Source organism: Coenobita brevimanus, chromosome 97, assembly GCF_032717465.1.
Source record: "Coenobita brevimanus isolate Jiangsu-jjx chromosome 97, ASM3271746v2, whole genome shotgun sequence".
In the NCBI taxonomy this organism is placed as follows: Eukaryota; Metazoa; Arthropoda; class Malacostraca; order Decapoda; family Coenobitidae; genus Coenobita; species Coenobita brevimanus.
Window position 1 is genome coordinate 4,158,956 of NC_137050.1, and position 26,863 is coordinate 4,185,818.

Consider the following 26,863-nt stretch of genomic DNA (forward strand, 5'->3'; position numbering starts at 1 on the left):
ACTTCCATTATCCATCCTCGCCTTTCTATTCTCATCTCTCTCTCTCTCTCTCTCTCTCTCTCTCTCTCTCTCTCTCTCTCTCTCACTCTCTCTCTCTCTCTCGGGGCTTGAGCTAATTGTCAGCTGAACAATCCCTCATGTGTGTGTGTGGGGGGGGGAAGAGGAAGGAAGGATGAGGTCAATGGGGGGGAAGGGAGGTGAGAGGTATTGGGAGGAAGGGAGATGGGAGATAAAGGGAGGAAGGGAGGTAAGAGATAAAGGGAGGAAGGGAGGTAAGAGATAATGGGAGGAAGGGAGGTAAAAGATAAAGGGAGGAAGGGAGGTAAAAGATAAAGGGAGGAAGGGAGGTGAGATAAAGGGAGAAAGGGAGATGAGAGACAAAGGGAGGAAGGGAGGTGAGTGACAGAGGGAGGAAGGGAGGTGAGAGATAAAGGGAGGAAGGGAGTTGAGAAACAGGAGTAGGACGGGAGGTAAAAGATAAAGGGAGGAAGGGAGGTGAATGACAGAGGGGGAAGGGAGGTGAGCAATAGGAGGAGGAAGGGAGGTGGAAGATGAGGGGAAGAAGGAAGGGAGGAAAGGAAAAGAAAAAAGAAAAAGAAAGAAAGAAAGAGAATCCCCTTCGAGACACAAACCACTTCACCCCGACGACCTCCTCCATATTTTTTAATCTTGCTACTTTCAGACGATTTTATTCAGCTCAGGGGAGGCTTTTTCGAACGGGGGGGGGGGGAGGTTAAAATAAATCCTTCATCAACCCCTTCAGTACTAGATACATAGACAGACTGACTGACTGATAAAGACATAGACAGATAGATAGACAGTCAGATACACAGACAGACAGACAGACAGGTGGACAGGAAGACAGACATATATATTACTGACCAACAAAACACACAGGTACCAACTCAAACTCAAAATTTATTTCTGGCTCAATAAAAATAATGATAAAAAAAACATCAACCCTTAAACTTCACACCACATCCACCACCAAATACAGCCTGACACAAAAACACATCCAGAAATAATTATACCACTAAAATACAACAAATACAGCATACAACTTTAATACAAGAAATACACATACGCTTAAACTCACCTACTTATAATGTATAATTTCTCTTTCAGCCAACAGTTCCCTTTTTGGCATAATTTTGAATACTTATCCAAAATTCGAGTTTATCAATGCAAGGAAAAAACATGAGGTGACTTACTAGCAATATACTTTTCCAAAATTTTTCCTCTTCTCTCTCTTCTATCAAAAACACTATTGTAGAAAAACACGAAAAAAAAACTGGAAGGAAAAAGTCATAAGAAAAATTGCTGAATAAAAAAGTGAGAAAGTTACCATCGTCTCAAAAAAAAAAAAAAAAAAAAAAAAAAAAAAAGTGAAAGTTGAGAAACAGGAAAAAGAGAGAAAACATTGACGAGAGTGAGAGAGTGAGAAAGTGAGAGAGAAATGAGAGCCTGAGTCAAGGTCACTTCCCTCTCTCCACCAAGACACAGGAGAGAGAAAAGCCTTGAAGGAAGTGAAGGAAAGAAGGAAGGAGTGATTCTTAACACTGAGGCGACAAGACTATAAGAAAATAATGGAATAACGAATAATAACTTGAGAAATACTTTACCACAGAAACACTAGTAATGATGGAGAGGCTAAGAAGAAAGGAAGTAACTGCTACGTAGGCAAGAAAACAACTAAGCAAATAAATAAACAAACAAACAAAATGTAAGTGCAACGTGAAAAAACAGCTGAAAAAAATATATATATAAAAAAAAACACGCAGGAAAAAATATTAACAAAAAAAAATAATTGTCCACCGAAATATAATTGCATTTTCGAATTTATCTATCGTATAGCGAACATATAAACAAAAACGTATTGTTATGTCCTCACAATTCGAACACGAGGAAGGTGGAGGAGGAGGAGGTGGAAGTGGAGGAAAAGAAGGAGAAGGAGGAGGAAGAGAGGGAGGAGGAAGAGAGAGTGGAGGAGGAGGAGGAGGAGGAGGAGGGAGAGAGGAACAAACGAGCAGAGGCACCCGTACTGTTTACATAAGCAACGAGGAGGAAGAAGAGGAGGAGGAGGAATACTACACACCGGAGAGGAGGAGGAGAAAAGGAGAGGAGGAAGAAGACCCAAGCTCCTCCCCAGCCTCCTCCCGTCCCTCAAGGGGGTCGAGGAAGGGGGGCGGAGGGGGCGGCTGGGGGGGCTGGTCACTGCATTCCCTCTACCACCGTCTCATGCGCACCTTTCACCGCGCATGGAAGGAAGTCAGGTTCAGCGGTGAGTATTTTTATTATTTACATCTTTATTGACTTCATTTACATCTTTACTGACATCATTTACATCTTTACTGACTTCATTTACATCTTTACTGACTTCATTTACATCTTTATTGACCTCATTTACACCTTTACTGACTTCATTTACATCTTTACTGACCTCATTTACATCTTTATTGACCTCACTTACATCTTTATTGACCTCATTTACATCTTTACTGACTTCATTTACATCTCTACTGACTTCATTTACATCTTTACTGACATCATTTACATCTTTACTGACATCATTTACATCTCTGTTGACTTCACTTACATCTTTATTAACTTCACTTACATCTTTATTGGCTTCATTTACACCTTTATTGACTTCATTTACATCCCTCTAAACTTCAGTGATTTATTCTTTATTTTTACTGACATCACTACTCTCTCTATATTCATGCTGACTTCACTGACTTTATATGTACAGCTACTGACATCACTGCCTTTATTTATATCGTTACCGACTTTATTAACTTCACCTACAGCATATTTCTATTGACCTCCTTTATTTACATCCCTGCTGACTCCAGTGACTTCATTTATATCCCTGCTGACTTCATTCACGGTATATATTTCTGCTGATCAGTGACGTCATCTCTCTATAATCCAGTAGACTTCACTAACTTCATCCACATCACCTGACTTCATTTATTCATATCCTTACTGACTTCACTGACTTCATTTACATCTCCATTATTCATTTATCAGTACCATCCACCTACTTTACTTCTTCCTTATTAATCTACACAGAAACAAATCGACTGCAGTGGTGGGTAACTTCCATAACCTCACTGATACCTTTACTGACTGTAGTATTATCTTTATTACGTCATTTACATCTCTGCTGACTTCATTTATTTCCATTATTATCTTTACTGACCTACTTTATTACCTCGTTTACATGATTTTGTGGTGGCCATACTCCTACCATCTTTTTTTTTATTTTCCCTTCAAATTTATTGTTTATTTTAGTTTCTGATCATGGCTGAGGGACTGAATAGGGAGGCTGACAGAGATCGAGCAGCGTGGAGTGCAAGTTGGAGCTTTTATAAACGAAACAAGCGATATGATAAGGACGCAAGTTAATAAGAAATAAAAAAAAATACCCATCCCCCATCGTTCATCCACTATATGTCTACAGATTTAATACTTGCCCCCCACCCCCCAAAAAAAAAAAAAAAATAAAAAGGCAAACAATACTATCTGTTATCTGCTGTTTAAATAGTAAGACAAAATTCGAGGCAAAAATAATAACAAAAAAAATTAAACGGGATTCCATTATCAACTTGCTGAGTGAAAATTAAAGTAAAATTTTTGGCAAACAATATATTCTGGGAGTACTGAAATAATCCCTCTGCCTTGCACGTGACCGAATGCTAGGACTAAAAAAAAGAAAAAAAAAAGAGCGAGAAGCAAGAGGAAGAAAAAAATAAGTACAAGAAGAAAAAGAAAAAATAATGAGCCAAGAATAATAACTGCTGAATTGAGTAAGAAAAAAACCCTTGGCTGTCTAATAACTGAAAAAAAGAAAAAGAAAAACAGAGAGGAAGCAGTGATACTCTAAATAAATACAGAAACTGAACTAACAGCTACTAAAACGCTAGGGAAAAAAATATCTATACTTCTTTTACACTAACTTGGCCCAGATTTTCATCCTTTTGCAGCTTAGTTCACGTAGTTCTGTGGCAGAAAAAGACTCTATTGCCACAGCTCGATGTCCTTTTTATGGCACTTCCTCGTGACTAGCATCACATTCCAGAGTTAATGTTAAAACTCGGCATTCAAGATGGAGTGATGACAATTTTTGGCCATGGTAGAAACAGTATGGAACTCAAGTTATAAAAATATTTCCACTCTTTCTCTGGAAATTGGAAGGCAGACCAAAATAAACATCTAAAACCATCATAAACACTCCAAACATTAAAGGCTGAGTGGAAAATGTTTACCTTCCTAAATATATAAATAAAATGGTTAGTGAAGGTAGGCGAGGGTCAGAACAAACACCAATTACACTCCAATTACCGATAGTAGATGAAATTACCTCTACGGGGGACTCTATTGACGTCAAGCTCACTGTTGCCTTGTTTGTCCAGGCCCAAAACAAATAAACAAACTAACAAGGCCGGGAAAGCGATACGGTCAAAACACTAATTAAAACATTGATTACGATTCAATAGGTAATTAACGCCAGGGAATAACTTGACTGTCTAATTACCTGTACCGAAATGCCAGGCCAAAAATTCATACATAAATTACCTTACTTCTCCCCTCTATTGCAGTGACGTATTTCTGTATCTCATTCTTGCTACCTCCAGACGATCTCACTCAGTTTAAGAAAAAAAAAAAAACTCTCTTACGGGCGTGCTTAATGAAGGCTGTAATTAACCACTCGAGTTAGAAAAATCTCAGTACAGTCAAAATACCTTAATTATAACTCAATAATTAATTTACATCAAAGCCTGGTCCATGATTACAAAATACTTATAACTAAACAGTGTCTAATTATTTACCCTGAAGTGCCACACCATAAAAAATCAATATATAAATAATGAAAATATTCTATACCTTTTTTACTCTAACCTGGCCTAAAATTGCCTTCTCTCCATCTTGAATACCCAGTTGTAACAATAAACACTGGAATACGATGCTAGTCACGAAGAAGTGCTGTGGAAAGGATGAAGGGCTACAGTATCGTCTTATTCTGCCACTGACAACATGAAGGAAGTGACAGAATGACAAAAAACTGGGCCAAGTTATTGTGAAAGACTTATAGCAGCCAATACAACACACATTTTCCGTTTTCAGTATTTTGCTCTATATATTTAATGAATAACACATGAAAATTGAAATATATAAAGGGTTTCTAATGGGGAAACTTGATTCATTATGCATTTCCGGGGATAAAAGTTTTCATTAATAATCTTGGAGTAAACAAAAATTTTATTATGGAACTGAGGGGGACTCGAACTCAAAACAAAAGAGGTCTAAAAAACAGGATTTAATTTTAGTAAAGAAAACGCAGGAAAATTTCAAGACAACAATGGCTCGTAGTCTCATCTGTTTCCTAACACATTTTCCTAAGCGATTTATTTTGTTTATTTCACCTTACTGTCCTATTCTGTGTTGGACAAATCTTCCCAATATCACCATACTCTGCATAAATATTGTACACAAGCATATTAGTTAGCCACATCCAATAATAAATCGCTATGGAACAGGTGTTAGGGAGTTTCCTTACCCAACGACAATTACATATATGAATACACACACAAAAAAAAAAAAAAATCTACCAAACGCTTCTAAACAATGAAGAAAAACTCACATGATTATTCTACTCAAGCTCCAGATATCAATAATAATAATAATAATAATAATAATAATAATAATAATAATAATAATAACAATACACTAAATAGTATACTTCACCTTACGCTCGAAATACACATCCCTTCGTATACGAGGCATAAAAAGTATACCAAAATATACTCAAACATATCCTTACACCCCTGTTGGAGAAGTATAACATTTACATATATATACCAACATATCTTCTTACTTGGGTTTCAAATAATTCTCTTCTCTTTTTTCACTTTTTTATATGCCACATCTAAATATACTAAAAAAATATGCTAGAAATATACAGACATTCGCATACACAGACATCAAAATAATCCTTTCATGCGATTCCAACTCTTCCCATCGTCTCATCCTCCCCATCAATCAAAAATAAAGAAAGAAAGAGAAATACGGAGAGAAAGTAAAAGAGAGAGAAAAAAGAAATGCGAGAGAGAAAGAAAGAAAATCCCAGAAGTCTGTCCCTTCGTATGTCACACCCAAATATACTAAAAAAAAAAAAAATCGAAATATTCAGCCATTCGCATATACAGATCCCAAAATATTCTCTCACACAGATCCAAATATTCCTCCGTCCCTCGTCTCACTCTCCCCCGCCATCCAAATATTTCCCCTGAGTTCCTCCTCTTCTCTCGTTGCCAGAAACTCTCTTGTCGAATAATGGTCAGCTTAAGAGGGGAGGGAAAGAGGGGAGGGGGGAGGGAAAGGGGGAGGGAGGAGTGGGGAAGGGGAATTCACTCACTCGTCATTACACATCTTTTCACACCCCAAGCAACTCTCTCTCTCTCTCTCTCTCTCTCTCTCTCTCTCTCTCTCTCTCTCTCTCTCTCTCTCTCTCTCTCTCATTTTGTTCATTTACATGTCTGTTTGTCTGTCTGCCTCTATGTACCTATCTATTTGTATTTCTCTTGACTTTTCATGTGTCTACCAGTACCCCCCCCTCTCTCTCTCTCTCTCTCTCTCTCTCTCTCTCTCTCTCTTTACAGCTCTTCTTCATTTCTCTTTTTAATCATGCTTTACCAAGTCCCACTCTTTTTACCGCTCTCTCTTGCACTTCCAGCAATCTCTTTTAATCGTCCTCTTTTTACGACTCCCCCCCCCCCCAGGATTTTTCCATTCAGATTTTATTCTTTTGTCGATCAACGCTTTTCAGTTCTTTATCTCGCAGCTCATTAACTCAAAAGTTTTAATGCAGTTTTAACTTTCAAATCACATGACGTGTGTGTGTTTTTTTTTTCATAACTGACCTTCTGTATCACCGGGCGATTTTATTCACTCAATGAATAATCTGAAGCAGTGAAGAGATTAATGAATTATTACGAGCGAGGACGAAGCCCTACCGAGTCTTGTTAAGCAGTGGCCTTTTCTCACATATGAGCAGCGCAACCCGGCGCGGCCCGACCCGGCCCGACCATAACGCTTTTGAGAAGCTTATATCTCAGCTGCCACAGGGCCGATCACTGCGTGGTGTGCACCATATGATAGCCCCATTCTGTAAGATTTGTTTTTGACAGGTTTCATCACACCCATGCCCTGCACGTGGCACGTGACACGCGCCAAGTGCAGCATGTCGAAAATCTTCAGAAGAGGGCCACAGGCCAGACAGTTTGTGGTAAAGCCATGAAGCTTGGTAGGTAGATAGCCATCATTATACTCTAGGCATCCTCGGGGTGTAAGGCTACATTTCAATGCTTTCGGAATTAAATACCTCGCTCGTACTTCGCCGACAAAGGCGTTTTACTGGTAACATCTAATCCCCAAATTCAAAATGTTGTAACTACGCTGAATGAAATCGTCTGAAAATAATACGAATAAAAAAAAAAGTGTCCTTTGAAAAACTTAAGTTTCAATAATAAATTTTAATGTAGCTGTGACCTCCCCAAAAACTGAAAAAAAAAAAAAAATCATCTATTACCTTTTAATATCCCAGCTACGTACTAACAAAAAAGGCAACACACACACACACACACACACACACACACACACACACACACACACACACAATTCCTACACGTTCTGCTTAATTAGTCCCCAAGTTACAAATGAGACCTCGCTCTAAATTACCCCAAACCACATTCCACAACCACGTACACAGCCCAGTAAAAATTTTTGGGGAAGGTAACTGCTGACTGGATCCTAATGAAACTGTTAAAATCTACAGTAAAAAAATAAATAAATAAATAAACTGTGTGTGTATATATTTATGTTTTCACTGCCATACCGCAAACACTCTCGTATTGTGCAACGTCAGCCAATCAGAATTTATTTACTCTCAAAACTGCTTCTCTTTGGAACTTGCTTTTCCAGGTTAGTTCTCCCCCCCTCCCCAAACTTCACCCCCCCAGCAGTTTAAGTCCAACTATTACAGATTTTTTATGAATGGAGGACACCTATAATCTGGTGCATGGATTTTTTTTTTTTTCCTAATTCGTTCACCTGATATATTTTTTAAAAAAGTATCTAGCTGAATTATAATATACTCTTTTTCGGTGATACAAAAAATATTACGGAAATTCTGGGTCAGTCTCTCTTTAGTTATTCCAACAGAGTCCAACGCAGTAATCGCCCTTATTTCAGAAAGCAATAGAGGATGTATATATTTTTATTTTCACTCAGGTAACCGGGAGACCATTTCGAGTCAAGTGAGAAGGGTGTTTTTTCTGTGATGGGGATAATTAAGGATGTATTTAAACTCTCCAAATTGAAACTCCTACGCTGAATAAAATCGACTGATGAACCAAAAATAAATACGCACAAAAATACGTAATTATAGTTAAAGGGTTAATTATTCACACACACACACACACACACACACACACACACACACACACACACACACACACACACACACACACACCTCGAACATGGTCGTCCTCTTCGCGGTGCCAATCACACTGACATCCTGATAATAGGCTAGTCTGGTTCTGTTATCCGGCACACGCAGTTCACCGCCTCCCCCTGATATCTCCCTTATCTATCCTTATCTCCGGCATCCCTCGTCTCCATGGCTTAGGAGATACTAGCACTTCTTCGTTATTAGCATACTCGTACACCTGAATATAGCACGTTCATATACTCGCGTCTTATCAATGGCCTCTAAGTGTTTCTCGGTAAATATGCTCGTCTTATCTACGGAATCTTTGCCATTATCAGTAACAGTAGCATTAGGATCATCTGAAATTCGAACCCCGTAGACTGAAGGCTGAAACTGTCCTTCTCTGGGTCTACTATCCTCCTATCGGGGTTTAAGTGGGAGCTGAGGGACGTTTGTGTAAGAGTAAAGACGCCGCCAGGTTATATCAATGCCACACCGTGAAGGCGCCCCTCTCCAACACCATCTCCATATGTATTAAATTAGACATCAGTAATACAGGAAGCATTTAAAGTGTACTACGCAAAACAAATCGCTAAGGAAGGGGTAATAAGAGATCTAATAAGCCAACGTAAAGACTGCTAGTTCTCTCCTTCAAGGTGTCCCTCTTCACCACCATTCCTATAAATGTACAAAGCAAAATAAATCGCTGAGTTCAGCAACTTCGTAAGGCAACGTAAACAATGCTGCTTCTCTCCTTCAGGGTCGTATTCACGAACTTTCTTAAACCTTAGAAGTAGCTTTTTTTCGGACTGGCTTAGGAGTGGCTTTTTTTCCTATCTGGCTTAGGAGTGGCTTTTTTTCCTATCTGGCTTAGGAGTGGCTTTTTTTCTTATCTGGCTTAGGAGTGCCTTTTTTCGAACTGGCTTAGGAGAGAGATCAAACTGGCTTAGGAGTGGCTTTTTTCGAACTGGCTTGGGAGAGAGATCAAACTGGCTTAGGAGTGGCTTTTTTCGAACTGGCTTAGGTAGGAGTGGCTTTCTATCTGGCTGGGTTGGATAAAGCCTTCATTAACCCATTTATTAAGAGATATAGAATTCATAAGCTCAATAAATGAATTAATTTAAGATAACAAGAAAAATTGAGCCACCTTATTGGCAGGCATTTAAGGTTACATAAGACGATCAGAATTATTAAAGGAGGGGAGGGGCTGGGAGTGGTGGGGGGAGGGAGATTAATAAGATGGAGAGAGTGAGGGAAGGGGGGAGGTGGGGTGGGGGAGGAGGGGGTGAAAGTGGGGTAAGGATTAGGGGTGATGTTATTAAGGAAGGGGGATGGAGGAGGGGAGGGAGTGGCCGATGACGAGTGGGTAGGAGAGGGAAGTGGGGACGAGAGAGGAGGGATGGGGGGAGGTGGAGAGGGGGGAGAGGGGGTGAAAGAGGGGGAAGGACGAACGGGCTGATGTGGATAATCATAAGTTAATATCGATGATTTAATGTGGCTTATGATTACAACCAGAAATAGGGTGTGGACGAAGGAAGTGGAGGACGATGAAGGAGAGGAACACGAAGGTGGAAGAAGGACAGTTGGGGTAGAGGCAGGAGGTGAAGGACGGAGGAGGAGAGAAACGGGAGGGGGAGGAAAGTTAGGAATGAAAGTTAGCATGCAGGCAGAAAAATGGGTGGGAAATACGTAAGTGAAAAATGTGTGTGTATGAGAGAGAGAGAGAGAGAGAGAGAGAAAGAGGTAAAACAGATAATACGGATAAATTACCGCGCGTCCAATGGCCCGTAATGACTAAGATGGCAGGTAATTGGCCGGGGAGTTTAGAGGGGAGAGAGGAGGGAGGGGGGAGACAGGGGAGATAAAGGGAGAAGGGGAGAGAAAGTATGACAGGAGGAGAAGTGTAGGGAAGAGGGAAACAAAGTGTGAGAAGAGGGGAGAGGTGGGGGCGGATGGGAAAGGCGAGGAAAAAGGAAGACATTGAGTAAGGAAGGAAAAAAAGGTGAGGGGAGGAGGGACAGAGGGAAGAGGGGAAAGAAGGTAAGGATAGGAGGGAGGGTATTAGAAAAAAGGGTGGGGTGGGGGGGGAGAAAGGCAAGGGAGGGGAGACAAGCGTGGAAAAAATGACAGCGAAAGTGAGGGAAGTGAGGGGAAGTGAAGATGGATAGGGTAAAACGTATGGAATGAGGTGGGAGGCGGGGAGGAAAAGAGGCCTGGACGAACCCAAAGTGGAAAGGTGAGAATAAGAAAAAGGAAAGTGAGGAAAAGGAAGAGGACAGCTGGGAAAAGGAAGAGGAAAGCGAGGAAAAGGAAGAGGACAGTGAGGAAAAGGAAGAGGGTAGTGAGGAAAAGGAAGAGGACAGGGAGGAAAAGGAAGAGGACAGGGAGGAAAAGGAAGAGGACAGTGAGGCAAAGGAAGAGGATTGTGAGGAAAAGGAAGAAGAAAGTGGCGAAAGAAGGGAGCCAAATGTGAAGGAGGCGTCAATATGAGAGAGAAGAGGAAAGAAGGGTGGAAAGGAGGAAAAAGAGAGGGCAGGGATGGAAGGGAGGGTAGGGAGATACGAAGGGTGAATAAGAAAGAGAAGAGGAAGAAGGAGAGGAGAAAAAAAGGGGAGAGAGGAAGTACGTACAGAGACGCAGGGACGAGAGAGAAATTAAAAAAAAAAAACTGGAAAAACAACAGCAGAATATGAGGCAAAAACAATAACAAAGGAGTAAATAAAAGAGGAAAAAATAAAGACAGAGACGAGAATGACGTGACACGGATTTATTGAGAACTATCTGAAAAAGGAGAAAATAAAGGAAGGGTAAAAAAAAGAAATGAAGGGATGAAATTTAAAATGAGTTCAGAAAATAAAGTGAGATGACAGGACTGAAAAGGAAGTGAGGAAGGAAAAGTTATAAAAAAAAACAAAAAGATGGACGAAAAACAGAATATGAGAGAAACGGGAAAATGAATAGGAGTGTGTGTGTGTGTGTGTGTGTGTGTGTGTGTGTGTGTGTGTGTGTGTGTGTGTGTGTGAGAGAGAGAGAGAGAGAGAGAGAGAGAGAGAGAGAGAGAGAGAGAGAATTGAAGGGAAAAAGAAACCAGGCAAAATAAAGCTGCAAGAATAAAGAAAAATTAAAAAGAGATGAACAAGAAGGAGGGGATAAAGACCAAGAATGAGAAAGAGAAGAAAAGATAAAAAGGATGATAAATGGAGGAGACGTAATTATGCCAAAGAAAAGTGTATTATCTTTAACACACACACACACACACACACATACATAAACACACACACACACACATACATAAACACACACACACACACACATACATAAACACACACACACACACAAGTATTGCCAGTTATACAGAAACACTAATAATAATAATAATAATAATAATAATAATAATAATAATAATAATAATAATGTCAAGGAGCGTAAAAGCATCAGCAAAATACCTCAATTAACAGCAACAGAAATAATAACTCTCCTCTCATGAAACAAACAAACAACAACAACAACAACGACGAGTCAAAAAGCACAGGTGATGGACCTAAAAAAGCCGCTTCAGCACCCCATTAGGAGAGAGAGAGAGAGAGAGAGAGAAAAGACAATTAAAAAGCATGAGTTATTACCCTCTTAATGACAGTAAATAATTGCTCTGTATAATTGCCCTGAGAAATAGCCCCTTTTTAACCCTCTACCTCCCACTTCAGTCCCAGTCTAATTACATTTTTTTTTTTACAAAGAATCAAGTTCATTCTTTTTTTTTTTTATCTGGTTCTCGTAATTAAGTTTATTTATTCCCTTCAGCTCGAGGATGTGTTTTTATATATATATTTTTTTACTCTTGCAACAAACAAATTATTTTACGCAACACTGCAGTGACGTCATTTTTTACAGATGAACAGAGGAAGGAAAAAAATCCATATGGTGAAAGGGTTGATGGAAACTATGCCCTCCTGTTAAAAAAAAAATCTCTAATTTAAAACAGAAAATTTTGGAGATAAAATGAAAAACAAGACATCAGAGGGAAACTGTTATCTCTCGTGTCCCATCGCCTTTATTTATTTATCCATTTTTTTTTTACTGTTCTGGCTAAAACTAACTATATTTCTCAAACTGGAATTAAGCTTTAGTAGTCAAGGATTTAGTGAAGGTTACATCTCATCTCTCTAATTTCACAATTCCCAAAAACTTAATGAAAACGTATGGCAATAAAAATAATGATTAAATAAAGGAAAAAAATCATCGACCTAAAATGGTCAACAAGTCTGCATATTTCCAAAACTTTTTTTTTTCCTTATTGATTTCATACGCTTTACTTACGTATTGTTTCTAAAATCATTGTTATTTTTCACGTTATTTCGTTATTTCACTCTGTCCAGTGCTGCCATTACTTTACTATTCATTTCTTTACTGTTTTTTTTTTTGTAATAAATGTTACTTTTCCACACCATTTCGTTATTTTATTTTACTCTGCTCAGTGTTATCATCTGACCCATATTACCACCTGCTTCATCACAGACCATTTATTGAGTTCTGTAATTAACCATACAATTTTTTTTTATTCCTGAGAGGTAAAATTACCACCTGAGTTTGACAAGACTTAAAAAAAATATCACTTCTGACAATGCCACTGACTACTTTCAGCCTCCACAATATCATCATTTTTTTCCATCTTCTGTCGTAATTTACTTTTCATCACCGACTGTCATTTCGTCATGCTATAATATTTCACTCTTAAATGTTGCCAACTGATCAAATATTTGCAACTAATTCAACTCATTCTAATCTTTCTGCAATAATTATAGCTATTTCTCCTGACACTTATATCACTCACATCTAATATTCAATAATCATTATATATCTTATGATAACTAAAGATCTGCCAATACCGTGAGTTCGTTCAGCTGGAAAAATCACACTCACACATGGACATTGTGTTTACTGGGGAGACAGAACAGTTTTGGCCCGACTTGGATCACCTTGACTTGTAGCACCTGTTGTATCTTCAATATCCACGATTTCCATGTGCAGGTAGATTTCCTCCATTAAAGATTTTGGCAAACTTTATTGAAACTGTGTTTGGTGATAGAAATGACTTGTTTTCTGAATTCACATCTTCTTTTCGACCTTCCCCCCCCCCCCATTGTTTTTCTTTAAGGACTGTCACTTTTCCATGCTCTTCAGTGTGGTGATTTGACTAATATTTCCACCTGTGATACTGTACGCTATTCTCACCAGGTACCGTTCTCTGCAATTAACCTTACCTTTCATTTTTGGCAGATGAAGTATTACTGATCTAACCCTGTGTCATCATTCTGTACTTTGACAAACTTTAAATATAATCGTGTTTGATGACGAAAAATGACTTCTTTCTGATTCTATAACTTCCTTTTTCAGTTTCCATTTTGCTCCAGTGCTTAGTCAACAAATGTCAATTTTCCACGCCATTTTATTACCTGTAGAATATTTAGGCCTATTTCAGCTTATGTATACTCTTTTTCTGCAATAACTCCAGCTTCCATTCCTGCAGGTGTAGAATTACCAATATAACTACTTGTATTATTTAACCCCTAAGATACGGTTATGTCTTTTTTATATGTCAATCTTGCTACTTCAAGATACCGTATTTAGCTTAGGAGACTGACCTAGTAGTGATGGGATTAATGGGGTTTACCTAACTCCTCTAGCCAAAAAAATCCTAGACTATAATGGGGGATTTATCAGAGTCCCCTTGTCCAAAAGTAATCCCTCCTAAGCTAAATATAATAATCCAGAGACACCAAGAATATATATTTCAAAAGACGTCACCCTATACTTGGAGTAGAAATTTTGTCCATATAAAGCTTTTTTTTTTAACCTTGTCATATGTCGTGTCTGGCAATTCTGATGACCATGTTGCCCTGGCTCTATTAAACCTTCTACTCTCACTTGCTTTTCAGGGTTGGAAGGTAATAACAATTTTTATATCTCTTTTATTACATCTCCCCTCGCCCTGCCTCCCTCCCTCCCGCCCTGCGTCTATAATTGTAGTGTTTGAAGACGAGCCCCTTTTCCCTCCCCCCCCGACCCTCCCCCTGGCCCCTTCCCCCACCCCTCCTCCCCTGCATCGTGTCTGTCAGCTCGCCCCCTCATGACTGCCTACATACAAGATCGCATTCACAGCTGATGAAGTTTTGTGAATCCAACGAGATTTTCATTCCACTCTTGTTTTCTTTTCTGGAGTCCTTTTTTGTTTTTGCTTTTTTAATGGGCAAACAAACCATTAATATTATTGAAACCGTTACCATGGAAACCTCACAGCGCCGACAAACTAGCCCGAGATGTTTTACTGAGAAGTTTTATTGACACGAGGACACGAAGCAAGGGTTTCCTCTCAGGATTCTGACTTTATTATTATACTTCGTGTCAGCTTATTCGTCACAGGTGTCGGGCAGGTGTGTGCTCCCTCCCTTAATGAGCTTCACACCTATCCACTGAAGCTTACCATGTCGATTTTTTTTTTTTTTTTTTTTTTTTTTTATGCAGACAAATCAACTGTGAAAGCGATCCATGGACACCCTTTTGCATGTGACGTCAGGGAAGAAAAAGCAGAAACAGTGTTGATTAATACCGACCGACAACACACAAGGGTCATTGAAAAAAGGTAAACCCAATCTTTAAATACATCCTAAGTCACCTAAATTTGTTGTCAATAATAATAATAATAATAATAATAATAATAATAATAATAACAACAACTCAAATTATCTTTATACTCACATTTAGTCGATTCGGCTTTCTGACCCAACCAGCCTCATAATCTGACACACCTGGATACCTGAAAAAGAATACTGCATTAATATTCAAAGGTAATATTGCTCACAGGTAATACTGATCCACGGTGTAATAATAAATGGATACTTAAATGCAAACTAGACAAGATATTCCAGAGGGAGGTCCTCAGAGGGGGTCAGGCCCCCCGGGGGAATACAAATGAATACAACCCCAGCACTTCAAAGTCGCCTCTGGTTCCCTGTTGGATGGTTCCCGGATAAAAGATGGCGCTGTGTTGATTACTAGGTTGATTACTGGGTTGATTGGGTTGATTAGTGTTGATTACTGGGCTGATTGCTGGGTTGATTAGTGGGTTGATTACTGGTTTGATTACTGTGTTGATTAGTGTTGATTACTGGGTTGATTACTGTGAGACCTGCATTACACGCGGGCCTCATCAGGTATCAGGTGTAAGTATTAGACAGGTAACCCTCAAATATCAGGAGTTTCTCAGCGTCGAGGAAAATCGTCTGGTGAAAAGATAAGACTTCCTCCAAGATTAGGGGGAAAATCGAGGTAGTCTCTCTCTCTCTCTCTCTCTCTCTCTCTTAGTCAGAATTATATAGATCACATAAGTCTCAGATCAATAATGGCTGATGAGTTAAAGATGGAGACTCGAACATCATTAAAAAAAAAAAAAAGAGAGAGACAAACATTTGAAATACGAGGCTAAATTGTCTTTTTTTTTTTTAGGTCATGTTTAGGTCTGAAAAAAAAAAAAAATAATAATAACCATCCCTTACAATAATAATAAAGAGATGATACAGAAGAGTTTCATATACGAACAGCGTATTGCATTACCAATTCTGTAAGTTAGAGATCATTTTACATTATTAACTCAACCACTCATTATGTAAGCAAATTTCATATAAGTGACCCGGCTCAAATTACACGCAACTGATGACGCCACATGCAAAAAAAAAAAGAAAAAAAAGGAAAAGAAAAGAAAAAAGTGTCTATCAGGCTTTCATGATAGGCGAGATAGACGCATGGGAGAAAAAAAATAATAGTATATGGCTGTCTCTCCCCCGTGCATAGTTAGGATGGTTAGACAGCATGGTCGCTCTCCCTCCCCCCTTTCCCCCTACGTCCCCCACCCCTAGCCTGGGAATTCTAGATGGAGAGTTCAGTGTTATATGTATGTGTGTGTGTTAATTCCTATCCCTCCCTTCTCCTTAGCCTGGGAATTGAAGGAAAGTCTTGTGTCATGTATTACCCCCTTCTTCCCCTTCCCTCTTCCCTTCCCCCTACACCCTCACCCTACCCTTGCCTGAGAAATATAGATACAGAGATTAGTGTTATGTGTGTTTGTTCCCCCCCCCCTTCCCTGGCCATCGTCCCTTCAAGGTCCCGATGTCATGGTTATGTTGGTTTGGCTGGATTGCATGGTTGGTGTATCTGTTACTTCTCGTCTTTCTCTCCCTGTTTCTTACCCGTTTTTGTCCTCCCCCCTCTCCTCCTTTTCCCTGTTCCATCCCATTATCGTGTCTCTCCCTCTGCCCCACTTATCCTGCATCTCCCTATTCCCTTGCCATTTTCACTACCCTTTCCCATACCCCCTCCCCAATGTCCTTCTCTCAATCCTTCTCCCTCCCCTCCCCTCCCCCTTCTCGTTCCCCCTTCCCTACGAAGCCACCGCCTCAGCATCTCCATCCCCTTCCTTTCTTCTTCCCCTGCCCCTCACAGCACGCTCCCCTTCTCTTCCACTTTCCCATTCCCACTACCATTCCTCACCTCCAGCCCTCTCCCTCTTTCTTCCTCTTTTCCACCATCCCTCCACCTTCATAATTCCATTCCCTCCTCTTTTTCTTCCTCTTTCCCTCACAACACTCGTTTTTACTCTTTTATTCCTCTCCCACTCTTTTTAATCCCACTTTTTCCCCTCATAAAGCAGTCCACTCTGATTTCCTCATCCCTGTCCCCTCTTTTTCTTCCTCACAAGCACTCACCACCACACCACCACCTCCCCAGCTGCCTCTCCTTACCCCAGCCTCGATGCTTCCCCTCTACTGCCTAGCTGCCAATGTGTCACCGAGTCTTCCCACCGTGTGTGTGTGTGTGTGTGTGTGTGTGTGTGTGTGTGTGTGTGTGTGTGTGTGTAGGAAAATCTAGTGTCCTTGTCATGTGTCCCTATTTCCCCATTATTTCCTCTCTGTCCTCGAGAATGTGGCTCCATATATGTCCTGTGTATATGCTAATCTGTGTCGTGATATGTGTTTCTCTAAGTGTACCTGTGTATGTGTACCTGTATACTAAGGTGTGTGTATACTGTAAACTGCCCTCTGTAACTATGTGTCGTCATACAACTGGATACATGCCAACTCCACACCATGTATGAATATGTGCAGGGCAGGAAGCTATGTATAACTTTCCCTGTATTGACTGGCACGGTGAATCTACTGAATGCATACAGGGGAGCCATGTATACCACTTCACCGCCGTCCATGTATACCTCAGCGTCGTCCATGTATACTTTACCGTCCTCCATGTGTACTTCTTCACCGTCCTCGTGTGTATACCAACGTTCGTGTATACCAAACAGACCTCCATGTATACCTCATCGTCGCCCATGTATACTTCACTGTCCTCCATGTATACCTCACCTACATGTACACCCCACCATCGCACATGTATACCACAAAGTCGCACATGTACACCTCCCCATGTGCACCTATTAACCTCGTGACCCAAATGTCCTGACACGAACCCCCACCCAACCTTCCCTCATTACACCTGGGCGCCTAGGTAAACAAGCCGCCCTCCCCCCAGGTAATTAGGCTTGCACTTAATTTTCCCTAATCCACCTTATTGATCGGCAGGTGAAGTAGAAGATTATAAAACTGCATATATAATGTTTCACTTTGCAGGGTGTATGCATTAAGGTATTTGATAAGGAATTAGTGACGTATGCAGTTGTGGAATAGATGGGTATGTATAAATGTGCAGAGATGAGTATGTTTGTGAATATAAAAGTCTGCGTATTAGATAGATAAACAGACAGATAGATACACAGATAGATAGATATAAATAGACAGATAAACAGGGATGGCTAAATGTTGATACAGATAGACAGATACAAGTAGATATAGATAGAAAAATATATACACAGAGAATGATAGAGATGACTAGTATTAAGACAGATAGATATACAGACAGTCATTGATAAGTATAGAGACAGACATACAGACAGACAAAGGTATGTGTGTGTGTGTGTGTGTGTGTGTGTGTGTGTGTGTGTGTGTGTGTGTGTGTGTGTGTGTGTGTGTGTGTGTGTGTGTGTGTGTGTGTGTGTGTGTGTGCTTTGTTCACCTGTTTGTATGTTTGTGTGTGAGTATGTGTTTGTGTATGTAGCCTATATACAGCCTACATACAGCGTGGGTTAGTGCATAAATCTTAGTAGAATTTTCGCTGATATGCCACTTATCATCATCATCAATCATCATCATCATCATCATCACCATCAACATCATCATCATTATCACCACTACCATCAACATCATCAATCATCGTCATCATTACCAACCCCCATACCACCACCACCACCACTACCACCACCACCACCACCATCACTATCATTATCATCATCATCATCATTATCATCATCATCATTATCATCATCATCATCATCATCATCATCACCCACGGCCCACCAGTTGACCCTAAAGCGCAAGGGAGGTATACAAATAAGATGAAACCAGGGTCAAGGCCTCAGCAACAAGGTCAGGTCAGGAGGAAGAGCAGGAACGACAGCAGCCACCGGTGTAAAATTCAGCAGAGGGGGCGCGTTGCTCCCTCCTACTCTCCTCACCCCTCTGCTTTCATCTGCTTCCTCTTACTCTGCTCACTCCCCTCTTTTGTCTACTGTCTTTTATACTGTTCAACCCTCAGTCTGTCTGCTTCCTCTGCTTCCTCATACACTGCTCGCCCTCCTCTCTCTGTCTGCTGTCTTTCGCTCTGTTCAAGCCTCTGTCTGTCTGCTTACTGCTTCCTCTTACTCTGCTCACCCCTTTGGCTGCCGTTCCATGTTTCCTCTTACACTTCTCAGCCCTCTGTCTGCCATTCCCTACTTTCTCTTACTCCGCTTAATCCTGTCTGCTTTCTCTTACTTAGTTCATTTCTGTCCACTTCTCGTTACTCTGCTCACCTGTCTGCCGCCCCACGTCCCTCACTGCTCTGCTCATTCCTCTGTCTGCTGCCCCGTCCTCTACTGCTCTGCTCATTCCTGTCTCCTATCCCATGTCTGCTCATTTTTATGCTGCTCACCCCTCTGTCTGCTGCTCTGCTCCCCTCCCACTCTGTTCACTCCTGCCTAATGCTTCTGTTCCCATGCACCTTCCATCCCCCTATCCTGGACCAGCTGTACCATCTCCCACCTTGTACCACTGTCCCTGAACCAGCTGTGTCCGGTAGAGAGGTACAACGACGCCACCTGGGCCAATCAGAATTCAGATATATGCAGGTGTCGAGTGTACCTGGGTGTATCAGTTTAGCGGAGTTACACCTTAATTGAGTACTTGATTACCTGCGACATCTTAGTTCATTCTTATTGCAACCAGACGATTTTATTGAACTAGCGTCTCATACTGAAGGGATTAAAATTAACCCTACATCTAACCCCTCCAGGTCGAAGAGTCTAAGCTGGATAAAATCGTCTGAAAATAGCAAGCATAACATAAAGACCAAAGTCCCCCGGTCAATATGCTAAATTACGACACTCCGGCCTCGCGTCCTCTCCCTCTCATCCCCTCCCATTCAACCACCACCAATTCAAGCCAGACAAGCACCCAATATAGCCCCACCGCCTAGCCACCCATTTACGCCCAATTTATGACCGCTACACAACATCCTTAATTGGGGGGACGATGGCCGTGCAGTGGTTAGCACACACAGTTCCCAGGCGGTAAAACCCGAGTTCGATTTTTGGATCTGGCGCAGTTTGTACCTCCCGTGTCCCTAATCAATCAACAGTATAAAAAGGGACCTGGAGGGAACATCGATGGTTGCGGCGACTGGAATAACACCCGGCCCTTCTCAACACCCTCTTCAATACGGTGACATTCTGAGCTTCGCCATTACCTACTCAGCACGCCCACTGCTCCTCACCAACCCTCACACCTCACCTGCTACTTATCCATCTTACTTTGCTACTTCAAGACAGTTTTATCCATACCTGTGAATCTTTGAGGTTTTAATTTCTACGATCTTTTGTCTTCTTCAGTGTCGCGTTTAAGATTTTTTTTTTGCCACATCTCTTCCATTAGAATACAATTTTCACTTATCTCGTGATCTTGTTATTGATTCAAGCTCTTTCGATATTAAAAGGATATAGTACGAAAGAGGATGTTAAGATGCAATACGCTAAAATAAATCGCCAAGGAATAGATGTTACGAAGCCACCCACCCCACTTCTGAAACCATACTACAGTAACCACCACACTTCAGTAAACACAACACTTCAGTAACTACCACACTACAGAAACCATACATCAGTAACCACTACACTACAGTAACCATCACACTTCAGTAACTACTACACTTAAGTAACTTCCACATTCCAGAAACCATACTTCAGTTACCATCACACTTCAGTAACCAACACACTTCAGTAACCAACACACTTCAGTAACCAACACACTTCACACTTCAGTAACCATCACAATTCAATAACTACCACACTTCAACTCTCCACTCCAATCCTACTTCCATGAATTTCCATACTAAGTGACTCTCCATCCACCTCGCTAATTCTCCCCTCACAACTCTCCGCCTCAATCCATGGATCCTAAATCTCTCTCTCTCTCTCTCTCTCTCTCTCTCTCTCTCTCTCTCTCTCTTTCTCTCTCCTTTCACTAACTCTCCAAGCGTAATCCTACACAACGGCATCCTTAAGTAACTCTCCCATCTCTCCACCTGCCTCGCTAACTCTGCTCCCTTCCCTCCCTTCCTAACTCTGCACCCCTCCCTCCCTCCCTTCCTCCTTCGCACCTTGAGGGAAAGGGAGAGTCTGGGGGAGGGGGGGGGGTCCCGTGGCTTAATCTGGGGGTGCTATAACTCTCCCTGACAAATCGTTATAGTGCATTTTGGTCGGAACTCCGGTCGCATTACTCAGTGGATACGCATTTATTAACATTCTTACCCAGTTCCTCCCGTGAAAACTCTCCGAAGAAGTTAAAGATAAAGGAAATAATTTTGTCTAGGCGCGTTTTTCAGGTTGTAATTAACCCATGCTTGGTTTGGATGTGTTTGGTGTTTGTGTTTCGTTTCGTTTATAAAGGCGCAAATGTGCTTGTATGCGTCGGCGTTCATCGCCTAATGTCGGCTCTCCATGCTGCTCGATCTCTGGCAGCCTCCCTATTCAGTCCCTTATCCCTGTGAGTTAAGATAAAACCATAACTAAACGTCACTTAAAGAATGTTTATGAAAGTTTGTGACCTCCTGGGACTTTATATAACACACCTGCCCTATCACGATGACGGGGTGTGGTAGGGTGGGGGTGGGGGTGTTGTGGGTGAGGGTGTTGTGGTTGGGATGGGTGTGTGTGGGGAAGGGAGGGGAGGGGGGAGAAATGGAAGTGTGGGGTGCATGCAGGTGCTGTGGGTGGGACAGGTGTGTGAGGCAGGGGAGGGGGTAGAAATGGGACGTGTAGGTGGGGGTGTTGTGGGTGGGGATGGTTGGGTAAGGTTTGGGAGGGTAGTGGGTAGGGGTGGAGATGGGGAGGGAGGTTAGCAGGGTGAGGAGTGGAGGTTGGAAGGTGTACTGGGTGTGGAGAGGGGTAATGTAGGTGGAGTGGGGTGGGGTGGGGTGGAAATGAGTGGGGTGGGGTAGGTGGGGTGTTGGGGGTATATCAATGTAAGGTACTATTAATGGATACTATTTTGAGCTACGAATTTACTGCAAACTATTTCTGTCCTATTATAAGTGGATTTTTTTTAACCCTTCAATCCACTTACGTATTTTTAAAGTTTATTCCTGCCATCTCCAGACGATTTTATTCAGCCTGGGAAAGATATCACGCCCTGAATAAATTAACGAAGGCTGTACTTAATCCCTCCAGTTTAAAAAGTCTGTCAAAAAAAAGCTGAGGCAAATCGTCTGAAAGTAGCAAGAATAAAAATAAATGGTGATTGAAGTGGCAGACGATTTTTATACTGCTTAGGAGAACACCCTAGCCGTGGAGGGGTTAAGTGAAGGCTACGTCAAACCCCTCATGTTCCGAAATGATCTCCTAAGCTGAATAAAATCGTCTGGAGGCAGCACGAGACTCAACCATTTCGCTGTGATGTACTTTGCTATTTTATTCACCTTTACACCGGACGATTTTTAGGCAGGTGAGAGACAGGTAAGCAGTCAAAGGGGTTATGGAGATGTACCTCAACCTTCTGACTCCTAGCACTGCCATCACCTGAAGAAAATCGTCTGGAGGTGGGAAGAAAAAATACCCGTCAATAAACAGGGTAGTGGATTTCAGGGCCGGTCATGCATGTACACATCGACACCTACATGGACGTATAAAGAGGCATGTAGAGGCGCACACGATAGTAACATAATGGAAGAAACAGACACAAGGAGAGGCAGACAAAAGGAAAGACAAAGGCAGACAAAAGGAAGAAAATACACTGGCAAAGGGACGAAGACGCAGACAATGGCAGAAACTGACACTGGAGGAGGAAGAAAGGGATGCAGACAAAGGAAGACAAACACAAAGCAAAGATGCAGACAAAAGAAGCAGACATTGGTTGAGGGAGAAAGAGAAGCAGACAAAACAGGCAGACATAGGTAGAGGGAGAAAGAGAAGCAGACAAAACAGGCAGACACTGATAGAGGGAGAAAGAGACGCAAGACAAAGGTTACGGTAGAGGAAGAACGCGACGCAAACAAAGGGAGAAGCAGACATCAGTAAAGGGAGAAGAAATCCACAGGGAGGAGATACTGGTGAAAAAGACAGACACGCAGACCAAGGGAGGAAATACTGGTAGAGGGGAGAGGAGGCACAAAGGGAGTAACAGGCACTGTCAAAGGGAGAAAGAGGCTCGCAAAGGGAGATATGCACACATAAAACACAGGCAGCACAAACAGTATTATGCAACGCAGTACACTTCCCTCCCCCCCCTCTCTCTCTCTCTCTCTCTCTTAGGCACGCAAACACGCGTACGTGCAAAGGAAGAAGCAAACATGAACACAAGCAAAAGGAAACTCACAAACAACAAACTTAAATATAAATCGAGGAGGAGGAGGAGGAGAGTAGCTGGAAGAGGCGAGTTATGAAACCATCTGTATGAAAATTTCTGCTACACTTCGGGTACTAGTTTACTTTGTGGTAGTGGTGGTTGTAGCAGCGGTAGTGAGGTGGTAGTTGTTGCTGTTGTGGTGGTGGTGGTGTAAGAGTGGTAGCGACATGGGTTGTGAGAAATGCAGTTGTGGTGGTGATGATGGTGGTGGTGATAGAGGTAGTAGTGGTGGTAAAGGTGATAATGGTGGTGGTGGTAGTGTGGGTGTAGTAATTGTGATGTAGTGATGGTGGGTGGTCATAAGTGGTAGTAATGACGATGGCGGTGGTTGGGATGGTAGTGGTGTTGTTGTAGTCGTCGTGATAGTGGAAGTAATAGTCGTGATAGTGGTAGTAGCAGTGGTAGTGAGGGTATACAAGCTACAAGGCGTCTACTTTCCAGTGTTCTGTAACTCTAGCCCCACATCTCAACGCCCTAGGGTGACCACGTCCTCTGCTGTATATCTTAAGACGTTTGCTGACCACCTCACTTTCTTCTGCGTACTGCTCCTAACCCTTTCAGCACAACGACGTCTTCCTCTATTTCTGCTGCTACAAGACGATTTCCCTCAACTGTCAATCCCCGTCTACCCTCCTTGAAGCGTAGGGGTCCGGGGCTAGGCTAAAGGGTTCAGAATATTTAAGGCTAGGAGACCGTCTTACGCCCCTGGTGGGATTTACATGAGAAATTACTCTGGCCTTACTGTCTCTTTTCCTTTGTACTTAAAAAAAATCTCGCAAGCTGAAGAAAATCGTCTGAAAATACCAATAGTAATAACAAAAATTACCTCCTCGGTCTGAAAGAATGAATAATGTCTCCTCCACTGACTGACCCCAAACCCTTCCAGTTCAGAAATCCCTCTGAAGCTGAAGGAAAATCGTCTGAAAACCTCAAAAATACACCAAAACAACCTTCTGGGACTGAAAAATATTAATGGCTACTCCCCTCCACTGCATATCTCAGGAGACAATGTTCAAAATGTCGACGCGTTCCTTTAAGATGCAAATTCAGTCTTAAGAAAATCAGGGTCTAAGATGCAACACTTCACCGCTGTCTGTTGTTCGGGAGTCACATATACACCTGCTTTATACACTTGCTATTTGTAACACTGGCTTGAAATTTTGTATAGCAATTGTTGTATATATATAATTTTCCAGGTCTCCCGACGAATATTATAATTTTTGAAAGAGCCATGAAGTTTTCCATCTGTTAGTACATTCTCTCTCTCTCTCTCTCTCTCTGGACTCTGCCTCATGTCATCCTTCGTCGGGAAAAGAGGTCCGAATAATGATGATGATGATGATGATGATGATGACTGAGTTAATTGGCGCTTAATCTAACCACTTAATAAGAAAAAAGCTTCTCCTAAACTGAATAAAATCGTCTGGAGATAACAAAGAATACAATAGACGCCATCGTACTGAAGGGTAAGATTATTAGTAAATATATACAGAACATGGCGTCATAATTATAAAAGTTAGACAGATTCTAAGAAAATTTATAATGATGGAGGTTCCTTTTTTTTTTTTATTTAGCATATGTAAAGATAATTAGACAGATCGATATATAAAAAGACTGATGTGTGTGTGTGTGTGTGTGTGTGTGTGTGTGTGTGTGTGTGTGTGTGTGTGTGTGTGTGTGTGTGTAGAAAGAGACAAAAAGACATACAGAGAGATAGACAGATATAGACAGACAGATAGAGAGAAATAGATAGACACTGACAGACAGACTGATAGATAAACAGACAGACAGATAGATACATTCCCAGATGCAGGGGTTATTGGGTATTAAGTAAGACGTAAAAGTAGTGTTCATTTCGTTTAACTGGCACTTTACACTTTACGGCATCTGCTACACACACACTTACACACAAACACAAACACTCACAAGTATTCTCTGCCTCGTAACAGTGAAATAAAAGTCAGTAAGAGCAGTTCAGTATTCGCAAACACACACACACACACACACACACACACACACACACACACACACACACACACACACACACACACACACACACATCAAATTTATTACCTAGTGCAAACATGAAAAGTACAATTTCTCTCTCTCTCTCTCTCTCTCTCTCTCTCTCTCTCTCTCACTCACACACACACACACACACACACACACACACACACACACACACACACACTTCAGCCGTTATATTACCCAGTAAAAACCAAGTTTACCTTACGCACGCATCAAACCAGGGCAAAGGGTACAATCTCTCTCTCTCTCTCTCTCTCTCTCTCTCTCTCTCTCTCTCTCTCTCTCTCTCTCTCTCTCTCTCTCTCTCTCTCTCAAATTAATCCTGTAACATGTAAACAACACAAATTCTCTCCTACTCATGCGTAATAATTCTCATATAAATTCTTCCACCTTTCAAACACCGTCAATCTAGATCAGTGTGTATTGGCGTAAATATACACACCTTTTTATAAATTTAGGGAAACACAGAATAACATACAGTATCCAAACACAAGCACACAAGCTCATACACACACCCACAGACGCACACCTACACAAACACAAATACACACACTAAATGAAGCACACATATACGCGTACACAGACACGCACATCGTCCCAAATACATACACACACATTCCAGACACGCACACACATCCAAACACAACCGTACACGAATAACACCCACACGCACACAGCTCATGATCATATACAGAACTTACACACACACACACACACTTATCAACGGTACCTCCACATAAACACATACACCGATACAATACCACATACTTTCATCTATACGGTACTATACTCTTTTTTCACTGGAGGGAACTGGGTCACAGGTATAACTCGAATGCTAAGTCGTGGTATAAAAAAGAACGAGTCTCCTTGGTTACTAGTCAAATCAAACCTACCTGGGTACACCTGGCCACTAAAGGAGCCAAAAGGGGTTAGGGATCTTTTGTCAGGTAAGAATAAACTAGTGATAACATCCACACCTACACTCACATTCACATCCACACCCACACCCAACTCCACACCCACATTAACGTCTACACCGACACCCACGTCCACATCCTCACCCACACCCACATCCACACCCACTCCTACATCCACACCCACACCAACATAACACCCACAGACAAGTCCACATCCACACCCACACCCACATTAACGTCTACACCCACATCCACACCCACACCCACAGCGGTATAATATCTCATACAAGCATACTCACCTGAATTTACCTTTATAAAAACTACTCAAGCTTGAACAAATATTAACCCAAAAATTATATATACACGAAAAACACGATACACATGAA

General features: G+C 41.5%; 1 protein-coding gene across 1 annotated transcript in view; it reads left to right on the plus strand.

The window, feature by feature from the left end:
• The first annotated feature begins 1,138 nt into the window (after positions 1-1,138).
• Positions 1,139-26,863, plus strand: part of LOC145413613 (A-type potassium channel modulatory protein KCNIP1-like) — a 349,528-nt gene continuing 323,803 nt past the window's right edge. Inside the window, exon 1 of the mRNA XM_080283268.1 lies at positions 1,139-2,281. Within this exon, the coding sequence (XP_080139394.1) occupies positions 1,882-2,281 (400 nt within the window). The 5' untranslated portion in view covers positions 1,139-1,881. The remainder of the gene's footprint in view (positions 2,282-26,863) is intronic.